This window comes from Harpia harpyja, chromosome 7 (assembly GCF_026419915.1).
Source record: "Harpia harpyja isolate bHarHar1 chromosome 7, bHarHar1 primary haplotype, whole genome shotgun sequence".
In the NCBI taxonomy this organism is placed as follows: Eukaryota; Metazoa; Chordata; class Aves; order Accipitriformes; family Accipitridae; genus Harpia; species Harpia harpyja.
In genome coordinates this window covers 19,194,362-19,220,302 of record NC_068946.1, presented here as the reverse complement: position 1 = coordinate 19,220,302, position 25,941 = coordinate 19,194,362, and the positions used below count along the sequence as shown (strand labels likewise).

Here is a 25,941-nt window from a genome sequence, read left to right as displayed (position 1 = left end):
TTTTTTAATATCTCATTACATAGCTTGTGCAAAAGAGATTAACATAACACTTTGTTTTTAGACAAACACACCTGTGAAAGTCAATTAATTCACATCTATGATTTTTGGGAGGAAAAAAATCAGCTTTTCTAAAGGGCAAATGAAGAGGAATAACTTTACATTAAAAGTACAAAGGAATTCTGTAAGAGTACTAACTGTGAGAAGAAATCATCATTATTAATCTAATGGACAGTTTCCCTTGTTAGGGTGGTTGCTGTAAAGTTACCTGTGGGGCACTGATTTAAATATACTTCCCCTTCCCAGCTGGTCCTTGCCTGAAGAATGCAGTAATGGGTGAGCAGAGAGCTTTTATTTCTGCCCTCTGGATGGTGATTAATGGGGGCTCTGCAAGTGTCTCCTGGCAGGAGCAGGGTGTATTGCTATCTGCCATTAGAAACCTCTGTCTCCACGTGAGGGATGGAGCAGCACTGAAATTCTTGCTCTGTTTTCAGGTGTGTGCCCAGCCGTGCAGCTGGTGGGCACATGGCCGTGCAGCTTGTTGCCTTCTCTAGGGCTCAGCTCCGTGTCGGGTCCCAGCACCCTGCATTTTAAACAACTCAGAAATAGCTGGAGAGTGAAGGGGTTTATTTCCACTGAGTTTGGCTATGGGAGGGAGGAATATGTTGATTAATGAGTAAGGAAGAGTGGGCTAATACACAGATAAGAAAAAAACCCCTTTTTCTCTGAATTCTTTTGTAGATGGTTCTGCTGGACCAACCCTTAAGTCCTTGATTTGCTAGATTGAAGGTGCCTGAACTGCCCTTAGGGCAGGAAACCTCTCTGGTTACTTCCACAGGCGGTTGTGTGCCCAGTGACATTTCACTGCACCTTTGAGTGGGTCTAGAACCAAGATGAGATACAGTTCCTCAGTTTGGAAGTATTTACTCCCTGGGCGGTCTCACCGCCATCCTCCGCTCACCAGAGCACCTGGTTCCTCAGCCCCTCTCGGGCATGCCACACGTGGAGGGTGGTGGAGCAGAGTGAAGCATGGGTCCTGTGGCACCCGGGTCTGTCAAGCGTGCGACACCTCAGCCAGCTCCATGTGAGTCCCCCTTCCCTGTGCCAAGCACAGCGAGAGCGAGCGGCTGGGAGCCAAGCGTGTGTCCAGGACCAGGGCCTGAGAGCCCATCCCACCAAACAAATGTTACCCTCCCCAATCCCTCTGCATGGTATTCAGACCTACTGTTTAAATAAGGCTTTGTGTTGCAGTCTTAAAAGGGGTGAAGAGGACAAAGTATACATTTTAATCATACGGAAATGTTATTTGGCCCTTCTTTTTCAAGTCCCTCATCACCATAGATGTCTGTCTGGGAAGTGCCTTTAATGCATACTAACTGTGTGCTGATAAGGAGGAAATATCATCCAAAGTGCATGTAAGAATGCAGCTAGCTCCATATATTAAATGTCAAGAAATACCATTACTCAGCTGGCTGTTCTACCCCTGTTTGCAAAACAGTACCTGCAAAATAAATTTCTAGACATTTAATAAATGATCATCTTAAAATTTTGCAGTTGCTTCACGTTGTCCCTAACAGAAAGAGCATTTAATAATGACGCTTTGTGCATCTTACTGTAAAGGCTGGGGTCCTGGTTTTTATAGTACTCAGCATTTTCCACTGAGATCTTTGGAATATCTGGTCCTTCTGTTTTATTTTCAATGATTTGCTTATATTTCAGGGAAAAATATTACCTTTTAAAATTAAGTCAGTCTCCATTTTTTATTGTTTAAGCTAATCTTTATAATTTTAAAACATCATTTCATTAGCATACTTTTCTTTGTTTTTTCTAACTTTGCTGCTGCCACAGAAGAAGTGTCTGCGAGGATAGTACAAGTAGTAACAGCTGAAGCTGTAGCAGTCCTGAAAGGCGAACAGGAAAAAGAAGCCCAGCACAAAGATCAGCCTGGACCACTACCTTTAGGTAAAACAAGACAAAGAATGTTCAAAGTATCCTTGTGTCTGCTAATATTATATGTATGTATTACAAAAAACAGTTACAGCTGTGTATTCACATAGGTTATGGTCATGGGTAAACTGCAGCACCGCTGGATAAATGCTGGAACCGCATAATAATAGTGGTATCCTTGTTGCCTCAGTTCTTCATGGCCCGGTGACCGTCTCATTCACTGTTTGCTCTAACAGCAGTTCTCCACCTGGTTTCTGACTCCTGAGTGGCACAGTTGTGAATGTAATTGGTGGTAGTGGTTTAGTCATCGTGTTTGGTGGGATCCAGCAGCACTTGGAGTCCGTTTGTGTTCAGCCATGTACAACGTGAGAGAGAAAGATTAATGTCTGAAGAGGCAAAGATTAGAGGAGAGACATATAAAAAGAAAGTGAGGCTTCACTGGTTGGATGGTAGCTACTCAAAAAGATGGAGGAGGAGCACCTCAACAGGAAGCAGAGAGGAATGGGGCACACCGGGTGAGGGTGGGAGAGGGGTTAGCAGCCAGGCAGGGTGAGGGGAGATTGTGGGAGAGGGAATTACACGTGGTAGAAGCAAATGCCAGTGGTCCAGACTGGGAATGGTACCATTGCCACTGGTCCATGCTGTGTCCCCATCCTCCTGCTGGCTCCTTTCTGAAATGTCTCTCTGAAATACAAGTATGTGTGTGTGTATGTATATATAAGTAAGTATACAGCCATTCGTACCTGCAGTGCTTCCTCCCTGCCAGAAAACTTCCACAGTAGCTCAAAACACATACGCCAAAGGCCATACTCTGTCCTGAGGTAGGGTAAGTCTTGCAAGCCTGCCCCAGGATAAGTTCTGCTGAATGCATGTACATTGTGATCAAATCAAAATAATGCCTTGTGGTATTTTCCCCACAGGCACTGTGCTTTGTTTGGTACAGTGGCTGGACCCTGCTTAGGAGTGAATTAAAGTCAATGAGTAATTTAGAATATTTGTTAGAAATTTGGCTCCCAAGGTCTTTTGCTTCATTGAACTAATTTTGAACTGCAGCAGGGAGATGTGTTGCTTAGTAATTCCCATCTTTACAGAGACTCAATTTTACATGGAAGACCCCAATTCTGCAAAGCACTTCATACATATTTAAGCACAGATTTCTTCACTGGAGCCTGGGTGAGGCAAAATGGATATTCACTTCCATGTAGTTAGAGAAGACATTTTAAAATTATTGTGAGAAGTATGTCTTCAATCAGCAACTCTTGGTGTTACAGTTCCTGTGGTCAGTGACTGTTAAATAAGTGCGGGTAGAATTGCATTGTGATGAAGATACAAATACTCTCTTCCTGGACAGCACATCTTAAGGACAAGTCACATAAGGGTCTCTTCCAAACCACACTGAAATCAACAGAAGGAGGCCTGGCAAATTCTGCTGGGGCTTTGAAACTGGCCTTTCTATGCTTGGGAAGAAGCCCTGAATCAGAAACTGACTGCTGAGAGGCGCCATTTATAAGACAGATCTGTTAAAACAGATTGTTAATTTATTTAAAACAAAACAAAACATTGGTTAAGCCCCAGTAGTGGATCTGTTTTTAAAGAAAAAAAATTCTCAAAGTGATTGGTATGAAATCAGATGCAGAGGTTATGGTGAGTTCATTTAAGAAGCAGTTTGTTTAGGATTTCATCGTCCTTGAATTAAATAATTGAAAAAACATCATCTGGATTCAGCATCTAGTCTCGTGACTGCAAATGAATCTAAAACCTAGTCTAAGTGCATCTAAGATTTCACTGTGCCTTGCTCAGCTGAATCACTGTTATGTCATGACTGACGTAAGTTCCCTATGCTGATGTCTTTTGTATTTAGACAGGCAGTATTTGCATGTATTCTGTGATTAACCTTGAACTCAGCAGAAGAAAAAGAAAAAAAAAAGCATGCAGAATGTTTTTTGTTCATGTACTCAAGGTAAATTCAAGAGATTGGATGCCAGTTTCTGATAGTCAGCGTGAATTTATAAAATCTCTCATGCTCAGATGCTTTATTGTTGTTGCCTTGGGTGACTGAAGGTTTTCTAAGTGGCAATACTGATTTAAAAGAGAATTTCATACTTGATTTTTGTATTGTATTCTATGACCAGAATTTTGAAAATAATTCATATCATCTGAAAAAAAAAAATCCTTTTATTATAACTTTAAAAATCCATGTATTCTGAAAGGGTCTATCTGAAAATCCACTAGGCACAAGTGCCCATTGAATAATTCTCTCAGCTGGGCAGAACAGGCTGACTGCAGCTTGTATCAAGCATTGGTCTCCCTGGAATTAATTGCTGTATCTCATTTTCACTGTTTGATTTCTAGCAGTTGAAGAGTCAGCCAACCTGCCTCCTTCCCCTCCTCCATCACCAGCTTCCGAGCAGACTGGAGCTCTGGAGGAAGGTAAGGGTCTTCTGGATGTTGCAGTGCACAGCTGACAGCAGAGGGATGAGACATGAATCTAAAGGATGGGGGAATCAGAAAATGGAGATACTTTCTGCACCTTCATGTGAAAAGATAAGGCATTCCCCAGCAATAACTCCCCATCTGCAAACCAGCTGCAATGCATGGGTGAGGTAGACACATATGCACAGAGGTGACTGACAGGATATGTTAAGTACATCCCTATTAAAGAAAAAACAGGAGGTGGTGCTCACTTTTTTATCTGTTATGTGCAATATGAGCCAAGATGTCTGCTGTCCCAACGTGGTCACCAAAACTATGATTCAGTATGGGTCAGCTTTCTTTTCTTAGGATTTGTTTGGCTGCTTTTTTTAATTACCATTAGCTTTGTTTTTGGAATCTTAAATGCATGAGAGCAAGGAGATTCAGAGTTGGATCATTTCTTTGGTCTTTGACCTGTAATTCATGCTTCAATGCCTATGTGTATCGGGTGTTCTGGACAGAGTGAAGGAGTCAAATTCTAGTCTCACAAAGCAGATTTCTACTCTTCTGCACAACAAATGTTCAATTTCAGTAGCCCATGATCACTGCATTTTCCTCCTGCTAAAATCCCCTCCAGCAAAGAACTTAAGCGTTGGCTTAATTTTAAGCAGAGGCCTAAATCCCAGTGAAGTTGTCACAATGGTAAGCATGTGCATCAGTGCTTTGTTCAACAGAAGATGACTGCTGCATCAAGGCCATCAGTATAGGGAGAAAGCAATATGTTAATACTGAGCTGTATCATGTGGGTAAGAGGGAAGGATTTGGGTTCAGAATCTCCAGGGGACTGTCAGTGGAACTCTGCCATGTCAATAGCATTTTTATGTGTCCATTTATTTCCTTCTTGGATTTTCTTTTAGCATTTTTCTTTCTTTTTGTTTAAATAAATGCATGAAAATAATTTCTTACCGTTTGCTGAAGAAACTTTGTTGGTATTTTAACACAGAGCCTCTATTAATTTTGCAAGTGGACGGCTGCTATTTCATGTGCTAATGTAGTCTGACTCTCAGTTTATCAGGACACTGCAATTAGGCATGTTCCATCCTGAAACGTTTTTGAGATAATGCAATTACAGGCTGCGCTAACAGCAACATTTGTCAGTCCACTGTACTGGAAATACCTACTGGATGTGGTTAGTAACGAATATAAAGAATTTGATTAATTGATTGTTGTTTTTTTTTAAAAAAACATCTGTCCATTGTGTGTTTTAAAAAAATAGTAAGATGGTTCCTAGACTCATCACCCAGAGGTAACGGCAATCAAAAGTACTAACTGAAAAGGAAGCTAGTAGGGCATTAGCAAAGGCTTTTAGGATTGTTACCAGGGTTTTACCACTATTTTTAATATATAGTTCACTTGACTAGTTCAGTGTATGCTTTTTGATTTTTTTCATATCACAATAAAGGGCTTGTTCTTCTGCTTCAAGCCAATGTCAAGGTTCTTCCATTACCCTTAGTTGAGGATTAGCTTTGTGTACTGTTTCTATCAGCAGTATTGTTTGCACGTATTTCAGGATGTTATAAAGTACTCGTATTGATTAATTGAAAGGAGGTTGTAGATTGCCCCCTAAGCAAATGGAAGCCATTTAGCTAGTTGTATTAACACAAGAAGGTGGCAAAACACTATACAACTTGAGGTTATTATGAACTACTGGACTGTGCTGTTCCCAGCTGTGCATATGACTCAGCAAGTCACTTAACAGCTCTGTGTTAGAAGATGTGGTCCTTATTCTCTGTGGGTAAGTTGAGTTTTTGCTGACTTGAGTGAGCCAGACCTGTCATTTTTATTCAGGCAAAGCTCCCGTTCAGAAGAGTTTGCCTCAGTAGGGTTTGACCCAGTTTTACTGTACTTGTTTAAACCTTCAGTTCCCTATACCATCTGGCTATCCATCCTCATGCACCTTTACATTGTCTGTCTGTCTTTCTGCTCAGTAGAATACAATTTCTGAATTTAACCCAGTTCTACAGTTGTTGAACAAAAAAGGTGAGCGCTTGGCGTGTGTATCTACCTCAGACCTCCTTTTTCCCCGTTCTCTTAGAACATTTTCCTAATGCACTTGTCAGTGTGTGTTGCATTGCTTTGAATCCAAGAGACTTCCTTCAGTCATAGTAGGACAAAAATCACTGTTGTAGACATGACAAAGGTGGATGTGGCCAGCCATGCAGCAAACACAAATTAAAAAAAAAAAAAGGTAGAAAAGACAGAGAGGTTTGTGGGTCAAGTGTATTTCGTGAGAGAAAGGAGTCAGTGGATGTAGGTTTCTTTCTTTCATTTGGCTGCTGAAAAACGTTCAAATGAGCCTGTCCCTTTTTACTGCTGCAGAAGGTAAGATAACTAATTTGCCTTATGGAAATTATTTCATTTATTTCAACTATAGTAACATAATTTTGCTCAGGAGATGAAATTTTCCCTAGCACCGTCTAATCCTTTTATCAGTTGTATCTGGTCATGCAGGGCTGATGCGATATTCTTTTGCTAACTTGGCATTTCTTTTGTGCTCAGTGCCTTTTGACAATGGTCAACAATGTCTTCATGTAAAAAAAATTCTAAATGTTACAAGATAGAAGGATGCCTTTGATGGCCTGTCTTCCATTTTGAAATAGGCATTTCAGATTAGGCTTTATATGCCAAATAAGAATATTTTGCAAACTGAAAGGAACCAAGTGTCCTATAAAAATGGATCTATTTACAGTGAAAATTACTTCTTGAAAGGCATTTTCAAAAGATACCTGGAAGCTAAAGCAGAATTAGCCTTTGTGAGAAGTCATTTTAATCTTGGACTTTAGAATACATTGGGGATTTTTCCCATGCTTTGAGATGAAAAAGGGACTATTAGAAGGGACTAAAATAACAAAGAAAGGATTTTTCTTGTTGCTGAAATAAAAGCATATCCTCCTTTAAAGACATCATTATCCTGTTAATGAAATTATCTGCAGTAATTTTGAAAATATCTTTATTAAAACTGATAAATAAACAATGTAAATCCATAATAGGCACAGACATAACAGCCCCAAACAATACTAGACTTTGCACTCCTAATGATTTTGGACTATCACAATAATATGTATTAAGCGTTTTTACTGATGTCAGTTCCTGTAGTTTTAAGGAGCAGAGGCAGGGCTTCTATTTTCTTGCCTACAGTCCATTCCGAGCCTATACAGAAGGAATTTTCAGCCTTGTTTGCATCAGTATAGAGAAGTCCTGGGGTTTCATCTTCACTCTTGTCGATGCATTTTACTTCTGAAGGGCTCCTGGGTAAGTATGACCCACAGCTGAAAGGAGAACCTCCCCTTTTGCACATCCTACTTTTCCATGTTCTGCTTCTGAACATACCAACCTTCCATTCTTTTCTCCACAATGTCCCAGTTCCAGCAGAAGAGGTGGCAAGTGTGTCAATGCTTTCCACTCTTGTCCACAGTAATACATGGACTAGTGTGAGAGCACCCTGCAAAGAAGCAGGGGTTGTAGTTTTGAATCTTCTCAGGTTTAGGAGGGGGTTGATTCCTGGTCTCTTGCACCTTGAGACATGTCCTCACCCCTGTAACCAGCCTTTTGCAAACTGCGAGCCCACTCAGATCTGTGGCTGAATTTTGTTGAAGCTTCTGTGGAGAAGAAATACATGGGTTCTGCATTGCAAGTGGATCAAGATGCTTCCCTGCAACCTTGCTGCTGGCTCTTAAGTACTAGGGAAAGGTGGGAAGCTCAGGTACAGCCCTGTGTTTAGCATTTCCTATTGCAGTGCTCTGCAGAGCTTGCTGCTTGGCAGAAGCAGGCTGCCAGCTTATCTTTCCACACCTACCTCCTTTAAGCATGCATAAACCCCTGAATGTGGGGTTTGTATTCCACTACAAGAGTGAAGCAGCTAAACTATCAGTGGTTCAGGCACTCTTTGTGCCTGGAAAGAAATTATGAGAACAGGTCTCTTAAATTAAGTTCCATGGATGGTATTTGTGTATGTGCATAGGTGCACATAGCATACCTTCAGTCCTGGCCAGCCTCAGGGCTGTCATGGAATCTGAAACGTGGGTCATCTTTCTTTTGCAGCATTGTGATACATATTGGAGCTACTAATATTGCTATCAAGGAATAATTTTTCTTCCTTTCTGTGGGCGATTGAGCCTGAATGGGCTGACACTACAGCATTCTTTTCCCAGGCAGAAATACATGTCATTACATTACAGGACACTTGCTGCCATGTTGCTGCAGAGTGCTTTTTTTAAAGACACAGATGTTGTCTTGTCATAGCGTGCCATAGAAAGAAACTTAAAACTTACTGTTAATTTGCCAGGAAGAACCTTAGAGGTCTTACAGTTGGAATTAGTTTGGATAAAAATTGCTTTCTAAGACTTGGGTAAGGGTGGTTAAAGCAGCATTCATGAGCCATCTTGTTTTCGGGTCACACACAGAGATCTGGTTAATATCTGTTACACTGCCTGTGTTAAAGCCTTGCTTTCTGACTCAGTGTTTTGGATCCAAGAGGAAAGTTTTGGAGGCTCTGGAGAAACTCTTTAAGTTGTAATTGCCTGGAGAAAGGCCAGGGACACCAAGCACGGACTTGTTCTTGAAGCTAGTAGGAAATCCAATGGGATAGCTGCTAAAGGCACTCCGTGAAGGTAGTGTTTATCAAACTGCCAGCTGTCATACACAGAAAATGGGCTTAAACATATTTTCTCTAGTACTAGATGTTTAGTTTTTCATAGCTTTATTCATAGTGAGAGGGCACCTTAGCCTACACGAGCTCTCAAGTCTCCCCTTTAGGTTTGTATGGATCAGATGGTAGGCCAGTCATTTTTATTGGGCAGTATTATTTTTCTTTGTCTTGCAAAAACCAACCAAGCTCCCCCTCCCTGTAGCTGGTGTAATCCTGAGATGATTATGTGATTATCTGCGGTGCTACAGTGACGGGTGAATAAAGCTGTCATTCCAAAGCATTGGCAGACACCAAGGTGGGAGCTAGTTCATCCACAGAAATGTGACACAACAGTGTAAAATGTAGGACTAACAGAGACTGCTGTGAGCAGCTTTATGTGGCCTTTATCAGGAGAAAAGGTAGCTAGCTATTTGGGTAAGGGTTTTCTTCGTTGTTTAAATGTTACTTATTTATAGGGAAAAGAAGAAAGTGGGGAATTTTGAAATAGATACAATGAGAAATAAACCCACTATTGACCAAAGTGTAAGCTGGTTTGCTTTTTAATTAAAGCAGTTTTCAAAATTTACACTTTCAAGTACTTCACATGATGACTATGTGGGATACCTCAGAGGTTTTTAATACAGTCAGTCAGCTGTAAAATACATATGAGTATCAGTGCAAGTTGTGAGATGTGGTTTGTGTACAATACGTGTTCCTCTAAATAATGAGTGTGTAGTTTTGAAAGTCACTTATTCCGATGGTTGGACATCGCCCATGTGTTAAAATGCACAGCTGCCTCATTCCTCCATCCTGCATTAACCTGTAGCGTGGCTGATTTCATCCACTCTGCAGTATGACATAGTGGCTAGCGTTGCTAGTGCATGCATCCATCGTGTCTTGTCTTTTCTTTGTCTGTCTGTCCTGCAGTTTTTGTCTGTGTGTGTCTATTTGTAGATGAAGGGGCGGAGGATAAGGTGGGACCGCTACACCACTGCCCAGGCTGTGGGCCTGCTGCCAGCAGGGAGTGGCGTAAACACCTGGCCCCCTCCATTTCAGTGTCTGTGCCCGATGATGAGCCCTACAATTCGGATGAGGAGTACTATGAACACCCTTTGTTCAGCTCAGAGTGGACTGGCTCTAGTACACGTCCCAGTGCCACAGTGAAGAGCACAGAGGTCTTGTTGGGCCATGATGAAGGTGAACTGAGCATGGTCCCATTTTGTTCCTCTTCCCCTCTACCCGCCTGCCATCCATTCCATTATATATGTGCCTGGGGTTGTTGCTTTCTGGGAAGGGAAACCTAGTTGTGTTTTCTCCCCACATGGAAGTGACACCCCTCCAGAGTCTCTCCATCTCAAAGTGAAGCTGCAGCATGAGCAATGAATGCAACTTTGGGGTCAGTGAAACCATGGTCCCTGCTTAAATCAGGACTCTTGGTCTACTGGCCTGGCTTATAGCAGAAGCAAAAGGAGCAGCTAGTTAAAAGAAGCGTAAGCTAATTTGTTCTTTGTGCCAGAGAATTACTGCCAAGAACAGTGTGCAAAATAAGCCAAAAGATTGTTACTGGAGGTAAGTCAGTTGTTAACACAATACGCAATGGGGAAAAAAAGCATGTCTATACCAAAGATAGCAGTGGAAGGTCTTTAATTCTCCAGTAGGCAAAGGAAATCAATTTTACCCCAGTATACACAGGTGACTTCAGGCAGTATTGGGTCATGTTTGATCTCTAGTTCTTTTGTGGATACACCCAGTTAAATTGTTTCAGCTGACTGCAAACAAGGAGAAAAAAAAAAAAATTACTGTTACTGTGTTTCTGTACCCCCTTTTTCTATGGCCTGAGCATGCATAAAAGTGAAATGGCTTTTGAGGAATCAAGGGAGAATCTATTTCAGTGACTAACAGGAATGCTGACTTCTCCAAGGCAAGATAGATCATGTTTCATCTCGCAGCATTTGACTAAATCTTGGGACACAGGAGTTGAAGTTCAAAACAGTACTGAATCCTCTAAAGGTTTGTGTCTCAGGAAGATGAAGGTGTATACCTGAAATTGCTCACTGGGTCACTTCAAGAAAACCAGAGTTGTTCAGAATTAACAGGATAATATAGCCTGATACTGCAACAGCACCAGAAAGAGATCAATGCTAATAATTGGAAGATTGTTAATGTGACCATGTCTGCCTGAAGCTCGGGAAGACAGAAAATCACAGGAGTAGCCTTACTATAAGCTGGGTGCCTATAGCTGTACTTAGAGCACTCCTGGATTGGTTAATTCGTGGGCAGCTTCCTTTTCAGTCATATGCATCTACACCTGTTGAAAGTGTGAGATCTCAGAACATCTATGAGGGGAAAAAAAAAAAAGGGAAATAAGCTGGATCATCAGTGAAAAGACAGGCATTATGAAACAGCCCTCCTCACTTGCTGCCTGTAGGCTAGCAGTCTGTTTGGCATAAAAGTCTGCTGCACAAAGGAAGTCTGTAGGATTCTTCCGTTAAGTCAGCGATAACTTTCTATTTTGGTGAGTAATTAGTTTTAATCATGCAGCATTGTGTGAAGTGTCTAAGGAAATGGAGGTGTATACCTGAAATTGCTCTGAGTACAATGAGAGGCTTTCCTTAAAATTTTTTAATTGAAAGGGATGCACGTATAAAACTACATAAAATTGGAAAAGTAAAACAAGTTATTCAAGTCAGGACCTCTTGTAGCTGAACACCTGCTGATCTGCCAGGCTGCTTTTACAATCTGCCCGTGTGTAAATATCCCTGTAACATTCAGGCATTGGTTCAGTTCTGATTCTGAATCTTCTGGCTTCTGTTCATTTAAGATATAGTATCTAACCTTAATTACATTTTTATATGTTATTAATAATGTGTTGTACTTTACATAGTGAAATTTTGTCAGCCTCAAATAGTGTTTGTGTTCCTTAAATCACTTTTTAAAGGCCATAACTTAAGTGGATGGGTGATTGTCTCGTTTTCACTGGGCCAATCTCAGGAGAAAATCAAGCCCTTGTGAAGAGGTTTTATTTTAATACCAAGAGGCTGGATACATCCCCTTCCAGATTCGAAACTACTTTGTTCTAAGTCTGATTCAGCAATGTCCTTAAACATGAGACGCACTTTAAACCTGGGAGGTCATCAGGTTGACTGCAGCATGGCTGCTGGTCAGCTGCTTAAGTATGTTGCTGAATCAAAGGTTTCACACTTAATCCTGACTTCTTATCAGAGGGGATACTAATAGAGCACACTAATATTCTGCATGAGTAGCAATGGCAGGAGTACAGTCCAGAATGGAGACTTTTCTAATCATTTTTCTGCCATGGCATGAGTAAAGACTCCTCTTGATATTACTGTACTGAGCCTAACAGCCCATAGGCTGAGTGATTTATTTTAGAAATTCAGATGAACAAATAGTTATATTGCACTCATTGGTTTCTTTGACTTAATTGGTGACAAGGAGCCTGGGGGCTAGTGGGGAAACAGAAAAGAAAATAGAGTCCTTGTGTCAAAAATGTCATTTTCACATACAGAGTCCAGGTGTCAGGCAGCCTAAGGGACAAATTGTTTATAAACCTGCTCAGGGTAGGAATCTTGGCTGAATTCTTGCAAAACCATTACTTATCAGCCATGCACAAGGCTTATTAAGACTGTGGAAGTGGCTCAATATTTTGTCAAATCCAGGATTCATGTGCTAGATTGACTTGCTGGCATTGAGCAGTCAGTATTGCCAAGGTCAGTGGAAAGAAATTAATGCCTCATACCTTCCTCCACCTCAATTGAATGTCTTGTACTGGATTAAACAGCTCATTTATCAGAAAAATATGTGTGTACTTTGAACTCATTGATGCATTGGTGTTGTCAGAGCCATCCATTATTCAATACCATCTCCATTTGCAATGAATATTTGACCCACAGTCATCTTTGGGAGAGGTATACCTGTAAAACACTTTCAGCTCTCATCTTACAGCATAAACGTGCTTCTCTGGTGGAGACAGGTTTTTTGTTTTGGTTTGTTTCTTTCCCCCAAGGAAGATGCAGTTCCACAATGACTAAAATGGGCTGGATACTAGCAGTCCTTTGACACACTTAAATCCAAAATGTTCAGAGCTGAAAGTGTTATGTAAAAGCAGTCCTGTGGAGTTGTGTGCTTGGTGTTTACTGTTGGTGTTGATGTCGCCTCCTTTCTCCATCCCCAAGAAGAAGAACCAGTAGAGAGTCCGATGGCTGTGGAAGCAAAACCTGCTGCTCTTCCTGGGAAGCAACTGGGGAGAGAGCACGGGCCCCTTGAGCCTTCGGACCAGGCAAAGGGCCTCTGTGAGGGTCAGTCGGATTCTGGTTTGGAGGCCAAAGTGTGTCATGAAGACAAAGTGGCAAGTGTGGCATCCAGCAGGGAGAGTGTAACTGTTGTGGCGGAAACACCCCTGAAAGACACATCCCCTTCCTTGGCTGAGGAAGGTGTGTCCTCCTTAGGTTTGCATGTGTTTGCTGCCGGTAAATCCTCCTCCAGCTTTCTCCAGTGCTTTCCCAGGCTGCTTCATTTGCTGTTCTTCCCATTTATTAGTATGACTGCTCTTGTTATTATGCTTGAAGAGTGTGTAGCAGATAATATGATTGCATAGGTGCTGTATGACAACATGGTTTCCCACCACTGCGGCCGATTCCTGGTTTTTTACTTTGCCATGATAAAATATGCTTTGCAGCTAAGCCGATTCCTCTGCGTAAGCCTTTTCCCCCATCTCAGATGTGTTTGCCAGTCACATTGCTAATCTGTGTATATTTTTTTTTCTTTTTGGTGCAGAGATTCATCTGCTTTTCTTTCAAAAAGTACATTTATTGACTTTGACTATGACATAAAGAGGCTTAAACTGTAGAAATGTTTTCATTTGCAGTGTGCAGGTTTTTTTGTTTGATTCCTTTTTTTTGGTGTGTGCTTCAGTGCATTCTGGTTTAGCTTCCCTAAAGCTATCGCTTCTTATGTCATATCCTTGCCATTCATTGCAGTCTACCCCACCTCTCCTCAGTCATTGCCAGAACTCTGATTTTTTGTGTCTTACCTTATTACAAATGTTTAATGCTGCTGTAGTGTCCTTCTTAGGCAAAACCTCCATCACTTCCACTGAGATGTTTGCCTTCATAGTGAAGTTTAGGATTGGGTGCATAGGGTGAAGTTCTGAACCGCTTACTGAACAAAATATTTACTGCAATCAATTGTCTTTCAGTACATAAGAACTAGGCTTCAAGATCTTCCTTTTAATGGTATTTCTCTTCAGCCAGTGCAACAAGGTGTAAAGACACATTGTGCAGAGTAGTGATGTACCCATTCACTGCCTGGCTAAGAAATGCTGCATTTGGGAGGCTGGTGTTCTGGTTGGCCCAGCTAAATATTAAATTCCTTTGGCAGTCCGAATATGTTTTGATGCCATTGGTATCGTTCATTTGCAATACAGTAAGAGGCACAGTAGGATACATAAAGAAAGTCAGTATCTAGCTATTTAATTTCTGTGAAACGAGCGTGACATCAGCTCAATGGCCATGTTTTTATACTTCATAGGGTTTCAAGTAAGTCACCAAATGTGAAAACATAAAGGAGCAAAATTACTGTAGTTGTAGACCTCTGGTTTTTCTACCTGTAGAGTTTAGAATGGCAGTTGCTTTTTTGGCTAAATGTTAACATATGCAAATATTTAAAGAATGACTAATACTTTGATACTATTGTTCTAAAAAATTCAGATACATCAGAGCAAAAAGATGGCTCCATGGACTTTAAATCAGATATGAGGAGATTCAGAGCTGGCCCAATGCTGCTTTTAACAAGCTTTAGAAAAACTCATAAAACCTTTTTTAAAGATTACTGCAGAAAGTTCTGCCACATTCTGCAGTATCTTTCTTCATATTTTCCATGATAGGAAGATTTCCACATTTTCCGTAGGATATTAAAAAAGAACAAGCTATTAACGATTAACAGAGCATGTATAAAAATAATGAACTAGTTATTACTCCCTAAAAATATAGTGGCAGACCGTAAGAGTAGCATTTCTAGTTTCAAATTAACTTGATTAGGGCCTGATCTAGTGTCATTGAAACATGCCAAGTATTCTTTGTCTTCAGTTACAGCTGAAGATGGCTGGCCATTTTGAAGACCAGACCTTCAAGATCTGGGACTACTAATAGCGCTGTTGCTGATTTACACATACTGGTTTTATGACAGCACTGAGATTTTTGTCATTTGCCAAAGGGAATGTCAGAAGTTGGTACAATTGAAAAAACAGCCTCTTCTGACACTTGCAAAACCTTTTGTATGCATTATTTCTTCAGTTTAGGCTGCATGTAGAAGAAAAATGTAAAAAAGATACAGAAATGTATAACTCTATGTTTTAAATGTCAGCAACAGACAAAGGTACTATTGATTAGACTTAATCTTCCAGACTTTACTAATGCAAAACTAACATAAGCTACAGAATCCAGCAAAGCATACCAATGAAGTGAGGATTACTTGTGGTTTTGCTGTTGTATACAAACCACAAAGATGAAGAATTCACATGAAATCATCTCATTTCACTGGTCACATATTTATATGTGTAAAACTCACATTTTCACTATAAAACCTCATATATTGAAAAGAAACTAGGATTTAACACTTTAAAGCAGATTTCTAGGTGGATGGTCTTGCTGCATGTTTGCATCTTTCTCCCTCTCCTTTCCATCATTCATACCAAGATGTTGTTGTAAGCCACATGACTGCCTGCCTGTAAGTGCTTTAAATAATTTTGTTATAAAACCCAAACAAACTACTTCAGATTTACTTGCAGCCACGAAGATGGAATTCCGTGTCCAGGAGGGCGCACGCCCTTTCGCAGCAGAACCATTAGACACAAAGCAACATGAATCTGACAAAGACAGTAAGACTGGTGAGCAACCTAAACATGATGCCTTAGTTCCACAGCCAGCAAAAACAGAGGCTGTAGATAAAAAGGATTCACAGAGCAAAGACAAAGAAAAAATGCCTTCACCTCTATCAGAACAGATCTTGGAAACTGATTCACAAAAGAAGGGGGAAGCCAGTTTTGCAGAACCTGCTGTCAAGCCTCCTGCTCCTCAAGAACAACAGGACTTGTCATCTGAACTGCCTAAAGGGAGCGAAACAGAAGAAAGGACTGCAGATGTGCCCTCATCATCCAACCAAGTTATGTCTGTGAAATCTAAATATGACCTTGAAGATGTCCAAGGTCTTGACATCAGCCACGGTGAAAGTTCTCTGTTGCTGTCAGAACCCAAGGCAGAAGCAGCCAAAAGTGAACTTCCTTCAGGCCCATCTCCTGCTGTCCCCCAGCAGCTTCCACTCAAAGACAGTTCCAAAACAAAACAGGAACCCACTGACCAACTGGTTGCCAAAGATCTCACTAAAGATGAACACATCCACAGAGACAGGACACTAGCTCTGCAAGAAGTCTCAGCAGTAAATGTAGATGGCCTGAAAACGCCAAGCACCCAGAAAATCCCTGCATGGGGGGAGGAAAAGGACATGACCAAAGATGAGAGTGATGAGGAAGAAAGGTATGACTTCTATGATAAAGGGGAGGCTCGAATATTAGATGATGGTAAATTTGCAACAAAACCTGAAGTTAAGACGCTTTCTCTAGACAAAGCAGACTTTCAAAAGGATGGTGAAGCTAAAAAGTCACCTAATATTCTCAAAGCAGAAAAAGAAATGGACCAAAGGGGGCTCCCAGCAACGGTAGACATGAAAAAGGAGGTGCAGCCAAGCACACAGGTACCCACAGCCCAGTTAAGCCATGAACTGACCCTTGAGAAAACAGTAGAGCACCCTGATACTACTCAGTTATCCAGAATAACAGAGAAAGCCCCTGAGGCACCAAGTTTAACCACTGACGAGGCTCCTACTCTAGAAGCTTCTCAAGAACAAGATGTTAAAAAAGATACCAAGGAGGATAAGACAAGTGTTTCAGCTCCTCATCAAATTAAAGAAGAGGAGGATCGATCGGGAATGTCGAAGTATTTTGAAACCTCTGCTCTGAAAGAGGAAACCTTCAAAGCAGATGCTCTGAAACAAGGCAGTGATTACTATGAGCTAAGTGACACTAAAGAGAGTATGTATGAGCCTTATCAAACAGATCGTCCAATACCTGAAGACAAAGAGGAAGAGGAGAAAGAATTGCAGACAGAATTGGATCATCAGCAGAGTATGCCTGCTCATGAAGTAGGGTACAGTACCCTGGCTCAGAGCTTTACACCAGACAAATCTGAAGAACCAAGTTCCCCAACAGAAAGAATGTTCACTATTGACCCCAAAGTCTATGGGGATAAGAGAGAACTCCACAGTAAAAATAAAGATGACCTAACTCTGAGCAGGAGCTTGGGACTTGGAGGGAGATCTGCAATTGAACAGAGAAGTATGTCTATTAACTTGCCCATGTCCTGCCTGGATTCAATAGCTCTAGGATTTAGCTTTGGTCGTGCACATGATCTTTCTCCCCTCGCTTCGGATATTCTAACTAACACTAGTGGAAGTATGGATGAAGGTGATGACTACCTGCCAGCAACCACACCAGCATTGGAGAAGGCCCCCTGCTTCCCCATTGATAGTAGAGAGGAAGATGAGCACATTGAAGAAGAAAAAGCAATGGCAGAAGAAAAAGTCCAGTCTGAGACCTTGGCTGAATCACCATTCCTGGCCAAAGATTATTACAAAAATGGGGCTGTCCTGGCTCCTGACCTGCCTGAAATGTTAGACTTAGCAGGGACAAGATCTAGATTAGCCTCCGTGAGTGCAGATGCTGAGGCGGCGCAAAAGAAGTCAGTTCCTTCTGACACTGTTGTGGAAGACGGCAGCACAGCCCTGCCACCTGTGACAGATGAAAACCACGTAACTCTGAAAGCTGAAAGTCAGCTGGAAGACTTGGGCTACTGTGTTTTCAATAAGTACACAGTCCCACTCCCTTCTCCAGTTCAGGACAGTGAGAATTTAACGAGCGAAACCTGTCCCTTTTACGAAGGCACAGATGAAAAACTGAGACGCGGCCTAGCTCCTGACCTGTCTTTAATAGAAGTGAAGTTGGCAGCAGCTGAAAAATCAAAAGAAGAATTCCTCAATGAAAAAGACTTAGGTCAGCATGCCACTGGTGAGTCCGTTCTGGTGAGGGACTTTGAGCAGGAGAAAAAAGAGAAGCTGGATACTGTGCTAGAAAAAAGTGAAGATCAAGTTGACTCTAAAGAGGCCTATCCCATTAAAGGTGCAGAGCCAGAGAAGACAAGACCTGAGGCAATTTTAGAAATGAAAGAAGAAAGTGTGGCTGATAAAGTTCATGTAACTGATGATACCATGTATGATAGAATATCAGCTTCAGAGATAGCAATAGAAAAGGATGCTGTTTCTTTGTTGATGCAGAAGGAGGAGAAGACTCTTAGTGTTGTTCCTGAAATAGCTGAGATAGAAGCTCCAATTAAACCAGATTACAATGCTATAAAGCACGATTTGGAAGTGGCTGCAAGGAGAGCTGACGAAGAATATCAGAGTCACTTAGATGCTAAGATCAGTGAGGTTGTTTCTCTCCCTTCAGGGAAGGACAAAGCCTCTGTTAAAAGAGCAGAGCCTGAACCCAAAGACACTCAACAGGAAGATCAGACCATCTTGTCCAGAGAAGCAAAGGATGCAGATGTACTTTCCAAGACTGAGCCTAGTTATGTGAAGGACAGCACCAAACTGTCAGAAACAGAAATTAAGGAAAAAGTTCCTAAGCCCGATCTGGTACATCAAGAGGCAGTTGATAAAGAGGAATCTTATGAATCTAGTGGAGAGCATGATCAAGCCCAAGAAGGTTTGAATGGAGAATCCTTGAAACCAGAGGACATCAAAGCAGAACCTCCAAAACCTCCCGTGTCTGGGGAAGAGACTCCTGCACAGTTACCAGCAAAGGAACCTTCTGTGGAGCTTCTTCCAAAAGCTGAGCCTCTCCAGGAAGAGCCTGCTGAGATTCAGATGGAGAGCATACCACAGCCTGCAGAAGCAACTGAAAAGACTCCTGATACACCTGTGAAACCTATGGAAATCCAAAAGCTGCTGCCATGTGAATTGGCAGCTGGGGTCACAAAACGGGAAGAACCTGAGGAAGAAGAGGTAGAAGTAGGGCAAGAAGAAAAAGAGGATAAACAGCATCTTATATCAGAAATGCCCCCAAAAATAGACTTTGGGAAACCTACGGCCGAAGAAATGCTAGCCAAGGGTAGCCCAGAAGCACTGCCTGAACTGAAAGGCATTATTGAATCCGTGGTGACAGTAGAGGATGACTTTATCACAGTGGTGCAGACAACAGTTGATGAGGGTGAATCTGCTTCTCACAGTGTGCGCTTTGCTGCTACTCAGCAGGAAGACATCGAAACAGGGGACTCCCAGGCTGAAGAGGAGCTGGAGGTTGAGGAAGTAGCTGACATTCAACTTGAGCCCAAGGAGGGCTCCCCAGAAGCTCCTGCTTCACCCCAGAGAGAAGAAATCCTGCTCACTGACTACAAGACAGAGACGTGTGATGATTACAAAGATGAAACAACAATCGATGACTCCATCATGGACACAGACAGTCTCTGGGCAGATACTCAAGGTGTGCATTATCCTTTCTGTTTTGTCTGTTAAATATTTTTGCTTCCAAATCATAATGATCAAAGAGCAAAATTATTATAGTTGTAATAGTAATCTCAGCATGTTTCAGAAAAAATGGTAAAATAGTCTGCCTTTTTTTATTAATCCATCTGCTCTGTCTTCAGCTATCTTTACCCTGCTCCATGGCAGTATTGTTAACATTTGTTACTAATGTTTTGTTTGTTGTTACAATTTGCTCTGATCCTACAGATGATGATAGGAGCATCATGACTGAACAGTTAGAGACTGTTCCTAAAGAGGAGAAGGCAGAGAGAGAATTGCGAAGATCATCTCTTGATAAGCATAAAAAAGAGAAACCTTTTAAAACTGGGAGAGGCAGGATTTCTACTCCTGAAAGGAAAATAGCTAAAAAGGAACCTAGCACACTCTCCAGAGATGAAGTGAGAAGGAAAAAAGGTTCATTTAACACTCCCTATTACAATATATATTTTCTTTTTTCTTTTTTTTTTTTTCTTTTTACTGTTGTACAGTACTATCCGGTTGCTCTGTTGTAGATGATGTGCAGCTTAATAGTATTAATGATAGTGCTTTTTAATGAGACATTGTACAACTATATGAAAAGCCATGTGCAAGGCTCACTGCTCCACTGGTCCTGTGTCATTGTAGGCATCCCCACTGATCACTGCGTAACACATCTGAGGTTAATGCACCAGTGCTCCCCCTCTTCTGACTTAGGATTTGTTCACCCCGGTAGAAGCGGTGCATTGGGTTGGAGTTGTGGAGCAGTGGGCCTGCCACTTGATCTATTGTCATATGAAACTGTTTGCTGTTTTTTTTCCTGATTCTATGTTTTTGTGTTTTTTTTGTCCATAGCAGTGTATAAGAAAGCTGAACTTGCTAAAAAAACTGAAGTTCAGGCCCACTCTCCCTCCAGGAAAATCATTTTAAAACCTGCTATCAAATATACTAGATCAACTCATCTCTCCTGTGTTAAACGGAAGCAGACAGGTGACTGCGTTCTGTTCAGTTATGCAATGTGGCTGGCAAACATAGACATTTTTTTTTTTGTAAATCTCATGGCTGTAGCAGCTTATCTATTTTTTTTTTTCCTCCAAGAGTATCAGTCTTCACAAATAGTATTGCTTTTTTAGTGTGTTGTATCATTTTTCTTTTCTTCTTTTTTTCCTGGTATTTGTTTGTTTATTTAATGGCGGCCATGATCATGTATGCTTGTCATTGCTTGGACCTCCAAGTGCTGTGGTTGTAACTTGGCATTGTGCTTATAGTATGGTGTTATAGGAATTTCTACTCATCATTTTGTTCTTTTTTTTTTTCTTTAATTACGCTTTTTTTTTTTTCTGGTGGGAAAATGTTGACAGCTTAAACCATGGTATGCATTTCCATTATTTTGCTTTTTTACTCTCATGCATAATAAGAAGTGTTTCAGACTTATATTTTGTTGATTGATGTTATCTGCATTGACACTTCCCAATCTGTCACTGATGTTTATGCTGTACAGTCAAAATCCACAGGGGGAATCCAGCCACATGCAGCATGAAGCTGAGAGAGAAGAAATCTGGGCTCACGCTACGAATGCATTCCAAGCAAAAATCTTAATATTTTGTAGAGGAAGATGAAAGGATGAAACAAATGATTCCTGTTACATCTTGATAGGTGTATCATTATTTAGAGGACCAAAAGAACACTTTCAGCATTTTCATCATATTACTCATTGTTACTGTGAGTTCAGGGTGGAAAGATGAACATCTTGACTTTTCTGGTGATCTTTAAAAAAAAAAAAAATTTGCTAAAAGAGGCCAGGTTTTCTGTCATGTAGCATAGCCGCATACTGCAATGCGGTTGTTCATGAGTGAAACTAGGGCTATTAAGAGAAGAACCATGCACAGCAATGCAGAACTACATAGGCCTCTTCTCATGGCTTAGAAATTAAGAAGAGGATTTATTACCCATCCTATAGTTAAACAGTGCAATACCAAAAGTGTTCCTAAGAAGTCGTTCCCATCCAGTTTTGCACCAATGAGTCACTCCTGTGCTAAATTTAGACCAGTCTCAGTATGGAGGTCTGACTAGTGAAAATACAGTGAAAGGATAGTTATGCAAGGGTAGCTTTAATATCATGTGCCCACTGTATGAAGTGTGTATTGTCTCCTGGTTGTACTCCATTAGGACAACAGACCTAAATACTTGGTCCCATCGCCTTGCTCCTGTGAGGGAATCTGGTCCTTTTACTTCCCCCGGCCATGAGAAATAGAGCCAGGGAAGGAAAGGCTGATCCAGGCCCCTCTGTGTTGCAGTGATGGCTCCTCCTCAGTTCACAGTCTCTGGGCTGTCTTAACTTGCACTCTAGACCCAGGGGGTTCAATCAGCGGGGGGGGGGGGGGGGGGGGGCAAGTGTCAGTTTTGTAGTGTTCTCAACTTCGTCTACACTTCTACAGCCATGTGGTCAGTGCTGTCTTGCCCTCAGGTACTCTACCACTAAATCCCCTGAACTCTTCTGGCCCGTAGCATCCCGGAGAGGCCTGAGTCATACCAATAGACTTGCATAAAGAAATCTGCCCAGTGCCTTAAATGTGTGCTGCTTGGCAACTGTCAGAGCTTTTTCTCTCTCACTCCAATACGTAGTGAAGTAGATGTATAAGTCAGAGTGAAAAATGTAATACAAAAATGACCTCCCAGTTCATTTAAATCCTGAGATAGAGAGCAGCCAAAATGATGGAAACAGATTGATCATAAAATTTTCAATAATGTGGGTTGAACTTTGAGGTTTGGTCTCTAAAGCAAAGGAGCTTGAACCATGCCACAAAGTGAACAAAAATATCTCTTAAAATGTTTCACCATACTCAGTGTTGCTGGAAAATTCACAGTATCCCTTACTTTCTTCTACCTCACCTTTTTATACTTACTGATGGGACTTGAGGGGAGGCCATGAGAAAGAGTGCAGTGCCATGTGATATCCTAAGAGTGTAGGTGGCCATATGTTAACCTACATATCCCCAAGCCTGAACCAGTCATCCAGCTCTTTCCAGGATCTGGAATTTAGAGGGACATTGTCTTTCTCCCATTTTCCTTTTACATAAAATATAGCACCGTTTCTTGAAGCCAGTTTCGACTGTTAGTGTGTCCTATTTGGAATGGTCTTGTCAGCTTTAGTGATACCTGGCCAATGGAGCCCCACCAAAAGTCCCTTGGCAGTGTAGTCTATACAGCTTTGAGTGTATTGCAGTCAGCTAAAACCTCATGTTGCATTTGCTGTGACTTTAAACCGAAACATGTCCAGTCATAAGATACAAGTGCCTACAAAAAAAAGTTAGTATTTGCTCATATTTTCTGTGTAGTGGCCCAGGAAATTACATCTTTCCCCTATTTCCCCTCAATACCAGAAAAAAATTCCCATGTCACTGGTAACCACTGGCAAATACTGGTAACTTACAGTGCCATATCTACAAGGGAGGGACTGCTTTTTAAGAGATTCATCCTTGCCATTTGAAAAAGAAACCGCATGGCCAACTCTGAGAAAAGAGTTGTGAAGTCTTTGCCTTGACTGGTGTAGTTCCATGAATGAAACCTCAACCTGACTTGTGTTTTGTTAGTGGCTGTGGCTGTGAGATGCCACTGCAGTTGTGCCATCAGAGGAGTGTTTACAATGGCAAGGCCAGGACAATTACCTGGTTATGAGCGGGAGTTACTATGTGATACGCTTCTGTGCCTTGTCTTCAATTCTGGGGTCACCCCCTGAAGTAAAACATGTTTGTTGTGTATTTAAACTGGCAGCAGAGCCTGTAGAGATCTTTTGTTCAGATGGAGAAGTTGTGCTTTCAGGTAAGTCAGCACAAACAGCACAGCTGTTCTTTCTACTTCATAGTGGTGGCTGCTTAGGGTTCAGTACCAAGGGAAGGAGCAAAGATGCTATTTGTGATTATTTAGGAGATGCAAAACAGAGCAAAACCAGCAGTAACAGGTGCTGTAAGATGTGACCCAGGAGCGCTGTGCTGTACTTATCCCTGTTACAAATTCAGAACTGAAGTATGCAGTTATTTTCTTTTCCTCTTCACAAGTTTTCTCTCCTACTCCTTCAATTTAAAAAAAAAAAAAAATTAAGAGGGGAGAACTAGAGTGGGAAGTGTGGCAGAAAACCAGGGATCTCCTCACCATGCCTGGAAACTGCACAGAGAAAGGACAAAATTCATCTGTTCTGTCCTATACATTGCACTAGGGTTGGTTTTACAGCTGGAAGGGGTTGGTTTTACAGTTGGAATGCAGTTGGGTTTACAGCAAAAGGTTGTCATCTGTGACTACTGTCCTGCTTCTGTATTTACTAAGGGCATCCTGGCACAGATGCCAAAAGATTTCACATCTAGTTTTTGTGTGGCAGATCACTTCCTAAGCAACAGTGTTGGGGCGAAGCTAATAACCTGCTTTCCAAAAAGCTGCCCCATTCCAAAACTTTTCATAAGGAAATCTTAGTCAGAGAGAAAAATCTCACCTCAAACCATGTTGTATCAGATAAATGAAATAATGAATTAACATACTTGATGTCCCAGATATAATTTGAATTGCTAGAGTCTGATGGCTTAGTTGACCCACAGCACACTGACCTTGTTGACCCAACTAGGATGATAATTCAGCAGTGAATCTCTCTCTTTCCATTAGGAATGTTGGCTAATATTTTGAGAAGTGGTGATTTCAGGGGCCTCTCTTAAAATTTTCATTTGCGGATTATTTAAAGGAGCCTGATTTTTAGAGGACAGTCCTGAAAATCAGGAAGCTAAGGTGGCTGATTGACCTTCAGAACTAGAGCCTCTTATAGTTGTCAACTATTTCTTGAAGTTTTTACTGTAGTTTCTAGACTTCTAGGAACATGAATACAAAATTTCGATTTGTTTGAAACACATAGAATACCATTTTACCTCAAGTATGATAAAGACAGGACTTTTTTAAGGCAGGTACATTTCTGCATACAGTTCACTGAGAGTAATTCACAAAGTAATTGCGTTGCACAGTAGTTCCAAGGCATTTAATTGTTCTATCAAGTGTACTAAGTGGAAATGCTTATTATTATTTTTTCTAACTATCAAGTCTTTCTTTGGGTCTCTCAGCAGCAGGTGGTGAAACAAACCAGGCTCCTGGTGTATTTAAACAAGCAAAGGAAAAACTCTCAGTGAGTAAAATGATCTTACTGTTCATCTTTATAATCTCCTTTTGTCCTTATTTCAGATCTTTTTGTGTTAATTCAGTAAGTAATTGTGTGTTCCATTTAAAATTTGTGTACCATTTAGAATTTGTTTGCCATATTCATTATTCATTTTAAAGGGTAATTAAAACCACCTTTCCTGAATAACCTCTGAATTACAGTCCCGGGTAGTAGATGATGACAGTTTGCAGATCCATAGGGGGCACACAGACTCCAAACTGCAGGAGTTGGATGTTGTTCAGCATTTTGAGCCAGGTCATCCTCTGGAATAAACTGTGTACCTTGGCCCTTTCTACAGCACCTGACTCATACTGCCACCTTGCTCGATTGCTATGTAGGCAGAAACCCTCCCCCAGGACCTACCGGATGTCTTCTGATGCACCATTACGTAGCCATGCATTCTGCAGAGGTCATGGCTGTGTAGAATTTATTGGCCAGTAGCATTTTATATGCAATTAAGTGCTTTCTGATGGCCATTTCCTGGACTGCTGATTTCTGTGTGTGTTTTAACCTGATGGTTCCGTGCCCTGCCTTCAGCTGCTCTGCGGCCTGCTCTGCTCCCTGTGTCTGGCACTCCTCTGCTGAGTTTCCTTCGGCAAATACTGCAGTGCCTCTCCACCCTGCTACCATGCTGACCTTACGCTCTTCCTGTCGATCACTCCAAAATACCCAGGAAACCAACCTCTTTTCACTATCCCCTATGCAACTATTCTTACATGACATTGACACATGCTAATTCACATCTGCAGCATGACAATACTTTGTCAGTTAGCCATCATTAACAATGAAGAAGTTCCTTAGGATTCCTCTAAATTTCCTAATATATTCCATGGCTGATTTGTTTCATGTGTCTAACCAGATTGTTAGTTCTTTGCGGAACAAAAATCTCTGTCTCATAAAGTGCTACACATTATTTATGAATCATAAGAAATTGTTAATGATGATAGCAGCATAACTGATTGGAGGCTTTGGAGGAGCTGTGAAATTTAGATCTGAATTCTGAATTTGGCCATGGATTCTGGGATTTCATGTGGTTTTTCAGGTCTGACCCATTTCAGCTCATAACTGGGAAACTGAT

At 41.3% G+C, this 25,941-nt stretch overlaps 1 protein-coding gene across 50 annotated transcripts in view; it reads left to right on the top strand.

The window, feature by feature from the left end:
• The window catches only part of MAP2 (microtubule associated protein 2), a 239,330-nt gene that overhangs the window by 185,040 nt on the left and 28,349 nt on the right, over window positions 1–25,941 (top strand). For 18 of the 50 annotated variants that reach the window (XM_052791918.1, XM_052791910.1, XM_052791908.1 and 15 more), the window contains 7 exons: window positions 1,846–1,959; window positions 4,297–4,374; window positions 13,237–13,494; window positions 15,849–19,652; window positions 19,901–20,107; window positions 20,525–20,659; window positions 24,769–24,830. In XM_052791918.1, the coding sequence (XP_052647878.1) occupies window positions 1,846–1,959; window positions 4,297–4,374; window positions 13,237–13,494; window positions 15,849–19,652; window positions 19,901–20,107; window positions 20,525–20,659; window positions 24,769–24,830 (4,658 nt within the window). Of the gene's footprint in view, window positions 1–1,845; window positions 1,960–4,296; window positions 4,375–13,236; window positions 13,495–15,836; window positions 19,653–19,900; window positions 20,108–20,524; window positions 20,660–24,768; window positions 24,831–25,941 lie in introns of all 50 variants that reach the window. The other 32 variants (XM_052791937.1, XM_052791939.1, XM_052791940.1 and 29 more) reach the window with 20 other exon arrangements.